The sequence below is a fragment of the Haliaeetus albicilla genome, chromosome 20 (genome assembly GCF_947461875.1).
Source record: "Haliaeetus albicilla chromosome 20, bHalAlb1.1, whole genome shotgun sequence".
Taxonomy (NCBI): Eukaryota; Metazoa; Chordata; class Aves; order Accipitriformes; family Accipitridae; genus Haliaeetus; species Haliaeetus albicilla.
In genome coordinates, this window is record NC_091502.1 from 3684989 (window position 1) to 3699091 (window position 14103).

The 14103-nt window shown below is 37.4% G+C and overlaps 1 protein-coding gene across 8 annotated transcripts in view; it reads right to left on the reverse strand.

Moving 5' to 3' along the window:
- Positions 1-14103, reverse strand: part of FRY (FRY microtubule binding protein) — a 253298-nt gene that overhangs the window by 112163 nt on the left and 127032 nt on the right. For all 8 annotated transcript variants that reach the window (XM_069808041.1, XM_069808038.1, XM_069808037.1 and 5 more), the window contains 5 exons: positions 6496-6635; positions 4413-4503; positions 3930-4009; positions 3731-3811; positions 1945-2113 (listed from right to left, as the gene is read on the reverse strand). In XM_069808041.1, coding sequence (XP_069664142.1) covers positions 1945-2113; positions 3731-3811; positions 3930-4009; positions 4413-4503; positions 6496-6635 — 561 coding nt within the window. The remainder of the gene's footprint in view (positions 1-1944; positions 2114-3730; positions 3812-3929; positions 4010-4412; positions 4504-6495; positions 6636-14103) is intronic.

Below are 14103 nucleotides of genomic sequence, written 5' to 3' on the forward strand. Positions count from 1 at the left end.
CTGTGGTGCAAACCACCACAATTTCCAGCCTGGAATTGGGGATTAAGAGAGAAAGTAGAAACGTACTTTTGTCCTAAACATGCAGCGAACTACTATCCACACAGCTGTGCTGCTTAGGAAGTGAGGGAGGGCAGATAAGCATCCCCTCATGTTTCTGTACAACTTCTCTGAGGATGACAACTCGTGTTGCTCCAGTTACTTCTTCCTTTCTGGGCCCAAGACCCAAACAACCACTCACTTTACAAGGAAGGTCCCCACTGACCTTTTTTGCTGCACACGCGCGCAGAGCAGTTCAGACTTTAGACCATGCCTGATTCTTCCTGGCTGCAATCAGGATTCTACACCACATGGCTTCAGTCACTCCAGCCATTTCTGCTACACAGCTGAAGGCCCCTATGCAAAGGCAGCAGCCTTCCTGAGCTGCTTCTGCACTCCATGGTGGCAGAGAGGCTCTTCTGGAGCTGGCTCCTGAGGTTAGCTTACCTTCTGAAAGTGTGGCTCTCTACTAGAGCAGAGCTGGTGACAAGAGCTTGTAGCTGAAGCACTGCATGTAGATACTCAAACTAACAGAGAAATCGCCCAAAGAATCAAACTGTATTTCACCAAACTGAGCAAAACTGGCTTTCCTACATACACAGTGCACCTTATGATGCATTGTAGTATATCTAAGAATTATTTTCGTGCTGAGATACTATAGTCAGGGAAGGCAGAGATCATCTGCATCCAAATTTTGAGTTCTACTATATGGGAGCTTTACCACTGATTTCAATAGCAGTGAACACTGGATCCCAGCAGTGCTGTGCCACAAAGTCATTGACTCATATTAGTCATGTGCACTGAACACACACTACTTTTGATATCTTGCCAGCTCTGGATAACTTACATTAAGTCAACACATACTAAGATGTGTTCATATAATGAAGTGTGAGGTAAGAAGAAAAATGAGCTGCTTCTGTGTTGTTAAATATGTTTAAAATATGTTGTTAAATATGGTTTAAAACACATTGAAAAACTGAAATAGAATGTGCTTCCTGTTCAGGACTTAAGAGAAATGGCTCTGTGTGTCTATACGCCTGTGTATTTGTATTCCAACGTCAAATCTTTACTTGTGGGCATCTAAAATTGATTTTTTACTCCACTGACACCATCAATAAGCTGATCTTTACACAGAGGTTTATATAAAACATGTATTTTACTGGATGAGTGGCTACAAACCATGTAGCTGTGAGGGTGAGCCCAAGAAAAAACAGGGGAGTAAAAAGGTTAAGCTAAATAAACCTGCTGATGGGAACAGACCCATTGTACATTACCAACAAGAATGTGGACTTTTAAAATGTTTAAACATAAAATATTTCTTTCCTTTTACAAAATGATGTAATCTATTAATTTAAAGCATTCATGAGAGTCAAACTATGCTCTGTACTAGTGGCTCTCAAACCAGGTGAGTACAGAATGTACCCTACAGAAAGGGGAGTGAAGGTGTGGTGGAAGGAGACAACATATCCAAGGGAAATTCCATCCAGCTTTTGCCTCAATTCTTCGTCTCTTCCTCTGTGTTCTTCTCCATCAGAAGGTCCTCTCCTCACTGGCCGCTATGTCAATGGTGGAAGATTCACTTTGGAGGCAGTGAGCAGCTATGGAGATATAACTAGGCAGGGACATGGGGCAGGGTGGAAGGTCTGGGGTCTACAGAACAGAAACTCCTTTTGTTGGAGGGTGAGATGTACAGACTAGGGGTATACAGCTGATGAAAAGTTGGTATGGAATGATACACTCCAGAGATTGGAGACTGGAGCGCTGAGGTTCAGAACAAGCAGAAAGTAGCTGCACATACGTTTATGTGAGAATGACACATGGAAAATATCTTGGAGTATTACAGGAAAGATGAAGGGGAGCCCATTCTAAAAGGTCTGGGAACCATAGTTGTATACTTAAGAATTTTACCTGCATAAACTGAAGAGAAGCTTCAAAGTCCTCCACAGGATACATCTTAATGCGAAAGAATTTCATTCCCATTATAAGACTGATAATGCTTTGAACTATATATGGGCTTTGTTCTTTATGCCGTAACTCTTTTAACTCTGCCATAAATTTCTTCTTTACAGCAGGAAACCTGTGAATTCGCATTGGTTAGTTACAAAAAAGTACACATTAATATTTGAAATGTATTGTAAGCTATATAAATGGGGAAAAACCTAAAGAAGATTCAACTTTGGTTGTAAAACATCATTTCAGTCAGTATGTGAATAGATTTCTTTTTGTTCAGTTTTCTTTCACTTCTGATAAACTCAGAAAAGAAAATAAAGTGTACAGCCTGTCCTTAGTCCCTTTAGATAACCACATCTTTCAAATTATTTTCTTACCATGCCCCTCTTTTGCATGAGAGCTAAGAATATCATTAGAATAACCCCCTCACGTGTTTTTCAAAAATCCAAGATGAAAGATAGTTTTCTTGCAAGTACATGCAATATTTTCAAAAGAAAATGCTGAAATTATAACTATGAAAATACTCAGATAGGCTGTTCCTCCCTTCAGGTTTTTTCTAATAGCCATTACAGTAACACTTAAGCATTAACTACGACAACTTGGGATGGATGGGTCTGTGACCATTTTTTATCTCCCCCACAAATCTATTGGAGGTGTCTTTTGAGACACACTGCCCATAAACATAACATATAGGAAGATCATCCAACAGGACCTCCTGTTCTTTTTGAGACAAAATGAAAAGAATGTCATTTTCATGGGCAGGTGTAGCACATAACAACCTTTTGTTATCGCCTATGATGGACAGCACAGGAGAGTTTAAAGAAACAGGTTGGCAAGAAGAAGTCCTTTAGTGGTAGTAACATCTTAGCAAGGCCCTTCAGAACTGGAGAAGAAAAGCAGTATTTATGGAGAACAGGTATGTTCTACCTTTGACAGTCAATTTGAAGCTTTGGATCCAGATGTCACTTCCCCTTTTGCCTTTGACCCAGCCAATTTAGAAACACAGGTAAGGCCTTAGCTGAAGTCTGTGAAAATTGTATGATTTCCAGGAACTCAAACTGTTTTGGCTACATCAAGCTAAGTTGATTGGTTTTGTAGAGCAGAGTCACTCTCAGCAACACCAAGAAGTCAGGAGACAGAGAACACCGTGTCACGGCAGTAAATTTCACCCTCTCCTCAGTTTGTGGTGTAAGCATATGATGAAATGTTACATTGGGTACATGAGTTTCTGAAGCTGTCTGCTTCCAGATTCAAAATTCAAGACCAGATCCACGAAGTGGTTCATGTCATCTGCTCTAAGAAGTGCAGGATGAAGGATTCAGAAGCAGCTGCATTAAGTTCTGAACTGAAATAACTGCAGAGAGACTTAAAAATGTTGCTACGTTGGAGGATAGCCATTTTTAGGTTTGCCCAGCTAGAGAAAAAACAGCATACAGAAAAAAAATAACTAAAATAGTTCTCTTCAGCCCTTTGGGCTTTCCACAGACGTCATTGCTGAGATAAGAAAAATAATGCTGCTGTAGTCGAGTTGAATTTACTCAGTATCACCAGACTAGATGCAGAAAGCCTGTGCTTCCCTAGAGTTGTATGCTCTAGAACATCTGGATGAATAGAGGGCCAACGAGCTGAAATGATTTATTCCTACACTATTCTTTAAGAAAGTGAAAAACTCAGAATATGCACACGCTAAGCGAGTAGAACTTCTCAGATTTATGGGGGAAATACGATATTCAATTTTGCTTACTTTGCTTGAGCTAGAACACCTATTACTTCTGCATACAAATCCGCAACAATGTGCATATTTCCAGTGTTAGGACCAAGGTACCTAGGAAGAGACAAGAAAGAATTCTTGGCTGAGAAAGCATACTGCTTAAACCACTACTATTAAAAAATAAAGTGATTTTTTTTTCCCCACAGAATTTTTGTAGGAAAAAGAGCCTTACCCTTCTTTGTACTTAAAGTGCTTGAAAGCCAAGTTAATAACATCATGTACCAAACTGTCTATTACAGGATGAAGTGGAATCTGAAAACACAGAATAAAACATAACGAGTACACATATATTACACTTCAAGCTGCATACCGTAGTGCTAGTATTAGTCATGAGTATCTTCCATACAGAAGTATGGTATCAGCTGAAATAGCATCTAACTAACACAACAGCTGAAATGAGCCAGTCATTTAAAGTTTATTTTGTGTTGAAGGGTAATACTTCAGCTCCAAAGACTTGGCAAAGTGAAGTCTGTATGAACACATAATACTATGTATCCTACACGTGCAAGAAAGACAGCAATGAACAAGCATGCAGGATGTATCTCATGTTTTTATTAGACTCTTAAAGATGGAAATAGAAAAAGAATCCTAAAATTCGTTTGTATTGGTAATTTCCATCAGTTATTAGTTAATGGGTAATTTAAGAACTCCATACCTGTTTCAAAACTTCTATTAATACTAAAGAAAAAATAAAATCAATAGCCAGATCTCTTCTCTCCATTAAATAGTCCCTCTGCTGTTCATCACTGCAAAATCAAACCAGGAAACATAATATTTAGGAGATATGTTGTAATTCATATTATATGCCTTCTTCAAATACAGAAATACAGATAACAGGAGATTGTGTTCTACTTTTTCAACTGCAGTCCAGCATTTTAGAAAGTAATGCACTGGTATGCTTTTAAAATCTGAGATAAATAGACCAAATCTAACTTGTTATTTTCACCTTCTTTCAAATGTTTACATGTCACTCTCCATTTCCTCCCTCTTTTTTTCCAGTTTAAGATCAACACAAAGCTTTTTCAAGGAAAAAAAAAAACCAAAACAAAAACAAGGAAACTTTTGGATTCTATATTCTAACAAATGGATTTCATTTCAGTTTCCTTGCTGAAGGCACCATCTAGACAGTTCTCAATTACACTTTGGAGGCAAACGTAATAAATTATTTTGTGCTATCAAATTCATATTTAGACTTGTGACGGATTTTGAAAAATGCCTTAAAAGTACCAATGGAGAATTCATAACCAAACTACATTCTCTTTTAAAAACTGTTCCAGTGTTATTTTTTTAACTTTGGCATCACTTTTCAAACTTTTGAATGCATTCCTTGTGCAGAACAACATAAAGGAATAAATGTCTGAAGTGAGTAGCTTGCAATATAAATACAAAACATATCCATTTGAACCACCTGATCACAGTTTCAAAGTGTACTGAAAAGATAACATTAAATATACAATACTTTTTCTAAAACTAAATGTTAAAGGGACAGTTCTGCAGTCAGTTTGAAGCAGTTACCACTGATTTCGGTGAGATTTTTGCGTAAATTCAGCACAATTCTTACACACATTAAGAGCTTTAGTGATTTCAGTTGTACTTATGTGCTTATATTATAACATGCATTTAAGAGTTCTGCTTGATCAGTGATGAAATAATTTATTTGCATTTTGGTTTTCTTGGTTTTGCATTAACTGGAGAAAGGACTACTTATACGTCCTTTCCATAACATTATAAATTGACAGAGTGGCCTTGGTTCACTGCTAAGCTGACTTCCAACTAGATTTTGGGTGGAGTTCCTGAAGACACCTCTTTATGAGCAGGTGGTCCTGTAACAAGTCGAGAGAAACAGGCACTTCAAGGCAAGGATTCATCTCATCCAAAAGCAGACATCTAACTGATGAATCATGCCTTCATATTGCCTAATTCTACTGACATAAAGAGTCTGGAAGATTCTGATTTGGGTTCATGTCTACCTTGAAGTCTAAAACTAGCTCCTACCCCTCCATTCCAGCAACTATTTCCTTCAGTAGTCACTGGATTATAATGTAATCCTAATGTGAAGAATTGCCTATGCATTTCCAAACAGCAGGTCTGCCAGTGTTGATTCTCCTGCTGCTTCATTAAAGTGTGTAAATGTAGTACCAAAGTATTCAGAAAAACTGTAAGTTTGAAGAATACACCTGTATCAAACTGTCAGACCTCAATATAAACCAAGACCAAGCTGTTGCCTTGCCACTGAAGAACTACTGATATCATAAGAGATCAATATATTTCTTTTGGGGTCTTTATTTTTGTTTGCTTGTTTCTTTTAAGAGCTGAATCAATGTTATTGCTAAAGCTCTTTGACTGATTCACAGTTTTTTGGACTGAGAATAGGTGTATGTGAAATTACTATGACTAAGCAGAATGCTGTATGAAAAAAATCCTTCCAAGTGTCACAGAATTATTTCCTGCTCGCATGAGTAAAGAAGACAGACACAGTTTATACAAACCACTATTTAAATGACATTACAGCATCCAAAACAGCACTAAGGAACAGTGTTTGAACAATCAGGAGCATAATTTTAAAGACACAATTACTCCATCCATCTAGAAGCTGAGAGAAGAGATCCAGGAACAAGCAGAAAAAGAGGAGAACAACTTTCAAGCAACTGTAACCTCATAAAAGCTGACAGGTGAAATGTAAGACATTTTGCCTTAGAATCTGTCAATAATGTACATATGCATATTCAAAATCATACCTTTTGGATTTAGTGCTTGTTCTTGGTCTGTACTCATGAGATTCATCTTCTATGCCATTCTGTCTTTTATACCAGTCAAACAAAGTGCGCAGGATAGAGGGTAGACAATATTCTGAAAGTGAGCTCATTGAGCTTATTACCTATGGGGAAAATACAACAAATCAATGAATCAACTGGTGTTCAAGTTTCCCCTCCTCCTTAAAAAAAAGTACTAATTCAGTGGTTAGACATGTTCTTTCTTGTTTTCATCTCGTTTTTGAGATCCATGGTACAAGCAGTGACTTAATAGTCTGCATTTCCCATTGAAACATAAGCAGAAATACAATAATGGGCTGTATGGCGATAGTGCCTTTCCATTGATGATACTAAAATGCATTAAAATTGTGTATCACATCTTACAATGTGCCAGAAAACTATCTAGTTCTTCAAGAGGTTGTTTTTTTTTTTAAAATTTTATTTTATTTGTTACACAATGTTGGTTTGAGTTTGAGCAGATCATAAGGCAAGAAAAAGTGATGAATCAGAGGTACTTTCTTCATGGGTTGCATCTGACTGCTGGAAGCTCCTCCTGAAACTCAGAATACGTTGAGAAACCCCATAAGCTCTGCAATAATCTTAACCAACTGAACGTGCAGATGCATCCATCTACTATTAGGCTGATACACCTGATAACTTAGACTTCTCTTTTATATATAGGAAAATATTTACAGTTTCCTGTGTCTTTGTGCGCACAAATAAGTGAAACATAGTTTAAAATCATTCCTTAAAAGTTGCTCTAGCGGCATACTGGAAAAGAAGTTTACTGCTCTATCAGTATAAACTGTGTCACCAATTACAGAAATGTTACCGAATATGTTACTGCTGAACTATGACTTAAACTTGCTATTACAGGAAACCATAAAGCTGCAAAACATGAAAAGATCAAAAGCTAGGGTGAAAAAAAACCCCATTATTATACAAGAGGATTATATACGTATTGCAACTGAATGGTCACAGCTACAGCATTTGTGTACATTCTAAGAAAATAGAAAACAACTATTTAAAATAGGAATAAACTACTGATCTGGAGATTTGTGATGACCTCAGGATCATACAGGGCTTCATCCTGCAAAGTGCTGAGTAGCAGGAGTGAAGTGCTGAAGTACGTACTTCATGTCAAGTACGCTGCTTACGTCATTAACTCTGCCAGGTTTATCCACCTGCTGAAATTTAAACCAGCACATTTCAGTGCTTGCGGAACAGCAACACTTCAATGTCTCTCATAAGATCAAGCTGTGACTAAGACAAGAGCAAAACTGGGAGACCGAGCACCTTACATACCATTCCCAGAAAGTACTAAAGCCTTAAATGAGAACTTTTGTGGATGACAGTTAGTTTAGATCAATAACTCTGATCTCTTTTGCAGTTTTTCAGCCGCAGAATTTCACTAATTCACAGTGATGATGTGGTCTAAAGTTAATGAGACACTTAGAGGATAAAATATTACTGTGCAGATATTATGGCCTAAAATTAAACATGGAGCATTAAAAAGCTATAACGACTGCCCTTGTAAAAATAAAAGTTTCTATAAAAGTACTATTTTAGGAAAGCTTTCAATCCAGTGTTTCCAATTTATTTTATTACCTGAAATATAAAACGAGTTGCTGTGGAAGATGGCATGAAGGCACTGCTTGCAGCAGTGACAGGAGGCCTTTAATGAAGAATTACTACAGCAGCCCAGCGTCAATTATACCAAAGCCTTCAAGCGTAATACTTCAGATAAATACTTAAAAGACATGAATCACCTAGTGTCAGTGCAAACTATTCACCACCAACTCAGAACGCTTGGGCATTTCAATCACATCTCTATTGTCTTCCAAAAGTTTTTCTGAAGCTGGCGTAACACCAGTTGTTACGAGATGCAGCGAAAAAGCGTTTGCTGGGGAAGACTAGAATAGAATCACAGAATCACAGAATAGTTTGGGTTGGAAGGGACCTTTAAAAGTCATGTAGTCCAACACCCCTGCAATAAGCAGGGACATCTTCAGCTAGATCAGGTTGCTCAGAGCCCCGTCCAACCTGACCTTGAACGTTTCCAGGGATGGGACATCGACCACCTCTCTGGGCAACCTGTGCCAGTGTTTCACCACCCTCATCCTAAAAAATTTCTTCCTTATATCTAGCCTGAATCTAGCCTCTTTTAGTTTAAAACCATCACCCTTGTCGTATCGCTACAGGCCCTACTAAAAGGTCTGTCCCCAGATAGACCTAAATATCTTTTAAGAGATCACAATGTTTAACTGTAAGTGAAAAGTTGTTTCAATCAGGTCTTCCTGCACATTCGGTGACAAATTTATCAATGCTGTTCTCTAAATCCCAACCACGCAATTTCACTCACTGCAAAAAGTCAAAGTGATTCCTGTTAAATCTCCTCAAGCCGTACCTTCTCCGCTGAATTTACAGTGTGTGTCTTTAGCAGGGATAAAAGGTCAATATAGCTTTTTTTTTAATCTTTCTGTCATTGCGCTTTTAAGACAGGAAGGAAGGGTGGACTGGGCAAAGACCTGGCTCTCAGGGAACAGGAAGGGAGGGAAGTCTAGCCAACACGTTGGTTACTCAACCCTTTTATTTACTGGAAGTAAGTCCAGGAGTGAGATGAATTCTAGCTCTGTGCTGCTCCTGAAAGGGAGGGCACAGATGTACAAATACATCCTTGTTGGACAAATGATCATGTTCTTCCATCATAAATGAACTACCTACTGTATAGCTTAAGGATAAGAAAGCTGCACAAGTAGAGAGCTGTTTAAAACTTGTGTTCACAGAGCATTAAATACACTTTATGTAAATGCTTAATATTTATTTTGGACTAATATGTAAGAGTAAATTTAATGAAATTCTGCCCAGATAGTTTGCTACAATTTATACGCTTTCATAAAAGTCTTGCTATATTGTCAAAATACAAATATAAGAAATGTTTCCTCTAACAGCTGCTAGATACTGATTACTTGTTTTATTTCACACATGAATTTCTATGTGCTTTAACAGCAAATAAATTCAAAACCGCATTCGATTTCCAACAGTATCATTAATTTCTTGGCTCTGCATTTTTTTCATATACCATATATGTCAGTATGTATGTTAAAAATGCATTTTATTGCCATTTTAATAATGCAGAATTGCAGTACTTCATTTTTGCATAGTGTTGGTTTATTTTTTGTAAATCTATTATTTGCATAGTGTCTGCATATTCTGCCTTCAAATTGTTGTTGTGTAGATTCCAAGTAATGGACATTAGGAGTGAGATTTTACACCTTCTATCAATGCTACTGAAAGCAGAATTTGACATTGTCTTAGCTATATTTAGGATACCCATAGCCATGCAATAATGTCTTCTCTTCATTCAATGTTTTTTTTCCACTTTATGCATGTCTATAACAAAGCCCCATAACTACAAACAATACAGACTGAAGGAAAATAACACCTGCAATGAAATCCTTGCTCCCTGAAATCAACAGCAAAACTCTCATGGACCACACTAAGACTGGGATTTCATATGCAACATATGAAATTAAGGAGATAAAGTTAACAATTCCTATTCCAAATACTCTAGACTGGGACAGGAGGAAGGTAGAGAGATGAACTGCCCTAAACTCTAATCAAAGCAGCTACATGCTCTAATTCTGTTGGACCCTTTGAGACAAAACATTTTTTTTCTGCTAATGCTAGATTTCTAGACAAGTCAACTCTAAGTGAAAAATCAGTAAAATTAAACATTAGGAGCAAGTAGTGCAGTTGTGTTTGTGTAGATCTTTCATTCACATCTTTGTTCTAAGCATTTTTTTGGACAGTGCTATGAAGTTAAGTCTCCCTGGGAACAGTTAAAACTGGTAACTATTAAGTTGGACATACTAGTTTTCATCTATGGCCTTGGTTTTGTTAGTAAAAACCCAGGATTTTTTTATACCATAATTTTGTAGTTGGGTAATTTCACCTAGCTTGCTTATACATTAGCAATGTTTATAGCTATTTTACTGCCAGGATGACAGTTTACATGAAAACCCATTTATTTCTATGTGCAGCAAATTCAGTTCTGAACATGTTACCTTTAATTTTTCCTTCAGATTTACTTTTTCACACACTGCTTGAACTGAAACCTCTGATCAGGAGCCAAGGGTTGTTCTATGACCCCATCACCACCATTTTTTATACTTCCTCTACCATGTGCCCTTCTGCTGGTGAAGAAGCACAATGCGTAAAATCCAGGGAAAGGGAAAACACAAAAGGGGCCACCTGCAGTGCTACTGCAATGATGATGATACCATTATTCACTTACTACATCTAATAAATAAAATATTGGATGAGAATAACTATCAGCATGTCATTTACCACGTTTAGGCTGTTATGAAAAAGGGACACTTAATCATTAGTCTTAGTGTCTTCTTTATTTATATTTTTCACATTTTTTATTATTATTCATTTTTATTTTCCTTTTTTTTTTAGCTTGACCTATTTTTTCTTTCCTTCTTTTAAAAGTATATAAAACATTAAATGTTTTTGCTTTCCAATCTGTATTCTCCAACCAAGTGCACTTCTAAGAAGAGTGTAGTATAATTAAAAAGAGCACAATTTTTTGTGCAGTTTATGCTGAAACTCCTGCAACAGGCACCTCATATAGACAGTTTCATATGAAAACTAAGCCTTGCTGTTAAGTTTTCACTACCATGGCCAAAACATCACATTCATTTCGTATCTTCATATGGAAAAACGTCTGCAGGTTGGTCCAAGATTACACAGTGCCCTTTTTCTGCCTCCAGTGTTGTCAATTCATGGAACATTTATGTACCATGGTAAGAACAGAAGATACTTTAGTAGGGGCTGAGAAAAGACTAATAAAAATGTTTCCTTGGGTGAGGATAAGCTTCTTGGATAATTATGATTTTTTTCACCCTAGCTTTTGATCTTTCCATGTACTGCAACTTTATGGTTTCCTGTAATAGGAAGTTTAAGTCATAGTTCAGTAGTACAATGTTTAATAACATTTCTGTAACTGGGGACACAGAGCATGCTAATGTAAAGCAGTAATGCTCTTTGCCAATAGGCAACTAGAGTTGTCTAATCACAAACTTTTAAAACATGATTTTCAATATACTATAAAGACATTTAAAAACTTATGAAAAAATTACATAATTTCCCGTATATATTTTCTTTATATACATGCGCACCTAAAAAGGAAAATACGGTCACTGTAAGGAATCCAGTTTGTTAGGCTAATGGTAAGATATTCTACAAGTCAGGATAAGTATGATTACTTCATACATTGCTCAAGATACTGTTATGAATTTGAGGAGGGTGATGCAATTGGCAGACAGACAGAGCCCACAGGACAATACTGTCTGCCTAACAGGAGGCACTGACACTATACCCATATGGGGAGAAACAGCTCTGCCCGTGCACCGTCAGGCCCCTAGATGCTGGATCCATCACCACCATCACAACTAGCATTCCTAAAATGGTGTTTGAGAATGGGCAGGAAAAAACGCTGGCTCTCAGAGAGCTACCGATAAAGCTGTTTAGGGGAAGTAAGCAATGCTTTCATAATCGTTTTAAATGGTTCGGGGGTTTCAACATTAAACCTGATGCTGATTACTCTGGCTAGCTAAAGTTCCATTCTGTTCATTGTAAGTTACTGTAAAGGGGTTTTTTTGGATGGTTTTTTCCACCTATGAAGCTGACCTGCAAAAGGCAAATTTTAAATCAGGACATGCTTTACTTTTGCTGCTTTTTAATTTACAGTTAGAAGATGCAGCTCAGATATTTTAAAGTGACTAGTGACCTGGTCACTTCAGCATCACCTATCAATTTCATTCAAATTGAACAGAGATAATTTTGATAAAGTCAAAAAAAGAAAATTAGGTTCCTTTGACAGTGTGTCACTTCTGATGCCTTAAAAATGGAAGTCAAAATTATTAGACACCCCTCAGAAATGTTTGTTCATTCTCCTTCTTTTCCTCCTTCATTTCTGTAGTAAAAATGTCAGGAATGTCATGTGTGGCCTCTTCTGGTTTTGTGAGATGATTTTCCGTCTTCCAGGAATAAACACCAAAGCTTTCCACAACTTACCTGAACGGGAGAAGCAAGGGATTATCAACCTGGTCTTTCTTCATCCCATAGACTCTTTAAATATTTGAATGAACTTAAAAAAAAAAAACTTAAATGGTTTGACTTAAAAGCACATGCCCTCTTGCTTAGATTTTAGTATCATGTGGAATCATGATCTTCAGAGTTTTCCAGGTAGACCACACCTTTATTTTTAATATCAGCAAAATTATCCATACTTTTGTGACAACTTTATAATACTGACTTGTTATCATTTGCAAAACAGCTTTATAATACTTCGAGGTACTGACCTAATCTACCGAGTGAAACATGCCAAGTAAAGAAAGACTTTTTGCTCTGTCTTCCTATCTCTACTCTAGCTGAGTTCTTTCAACCTCTACTGTGTATTACAAAGTTTTGAATGAAAATCTAACTACAGTTTAGCCAAAGCAAAATCACTTTGGTAAGTATGAACCATGTTCTTGAAAACAGGCTCATCAGCCAGGTTCAGGTCCTATCTCCCAATCACAGGTGTACATCAATCCCAGGAGCACTAGAACATCTCAAAATGATTGTGATGTTCAAGCAGAAAATGTGAAACCTGAAAAGGGAAACATTCCCAACAGCTCAGGCTGAGACAGACAGGTAGTCTGAGAATTTCAGTCTGAATAGTTTGTTTGGAAAATTTCAAGGTTTTCTGACAGGACGTCTAAGGCAGTCTCAGCTCTATACTTTTCTATCAACTCTACACATAGGTAGGACTCTAGATATGCAGTTAGAAATATATACAAGTGGTGCATATAAGAAAATCTGCCTTTGTTTTTTTGTCTGTATTTGGTTTCCTCGCACCCAGCATTCGGAGTAAATTCCTACAGTAGGAAATACACAGTTTTCACTCTAGGAAGCATTCGCTGTTCTCATTAATTGATCTTGACTTAATTGTTCAATTTTATGTCTACTTACCAGTAACTAGGAGAAGCATGAGTCTTCTAATTCTTCCTTGTAAAGGGCTACAATTTGCTTAACCATGAATATTTAATCAAATCATGGCCACCCATTATGTGTTTGTTTAATACACTGCAGGAACAGTATCACAAGGTTTGCATATGGGTGGCTTAATTTGTTTTTCTTTCCCATTTATGTGTGACACTCTTCCCACAGGAAGGAAAAAAAAAATACATAAAATTAAGGTCAGAATACCACAAAAAATTTCATTAGGCAGCTAGGGAGTACTCACAAAGCAGCCTCCTTTAGCCTACAGTGCCTGGCTCCCCTGCAGGGTCTCTCTGTGGTCAGCGAGGTGGGCAAGGAGCTCCCCAGTGCAACGTAGAAGTCCTACTGTTCACCTCCTGCTCTGAACAGCCCTTCAAGCAGGCTACCTCTCCCCAAAAAGCAGCTACAGAACAAGCTAGAGAGCATCACTTTGTCAAGCTAAAATTATGAAGTGAGCCTTTGTGAATGCCAGTGGGGTCTCACAAGGCATCTTTGCTTCTGGTGCAATGTATCTAACGTCCCAGAAAACACAATTTAACA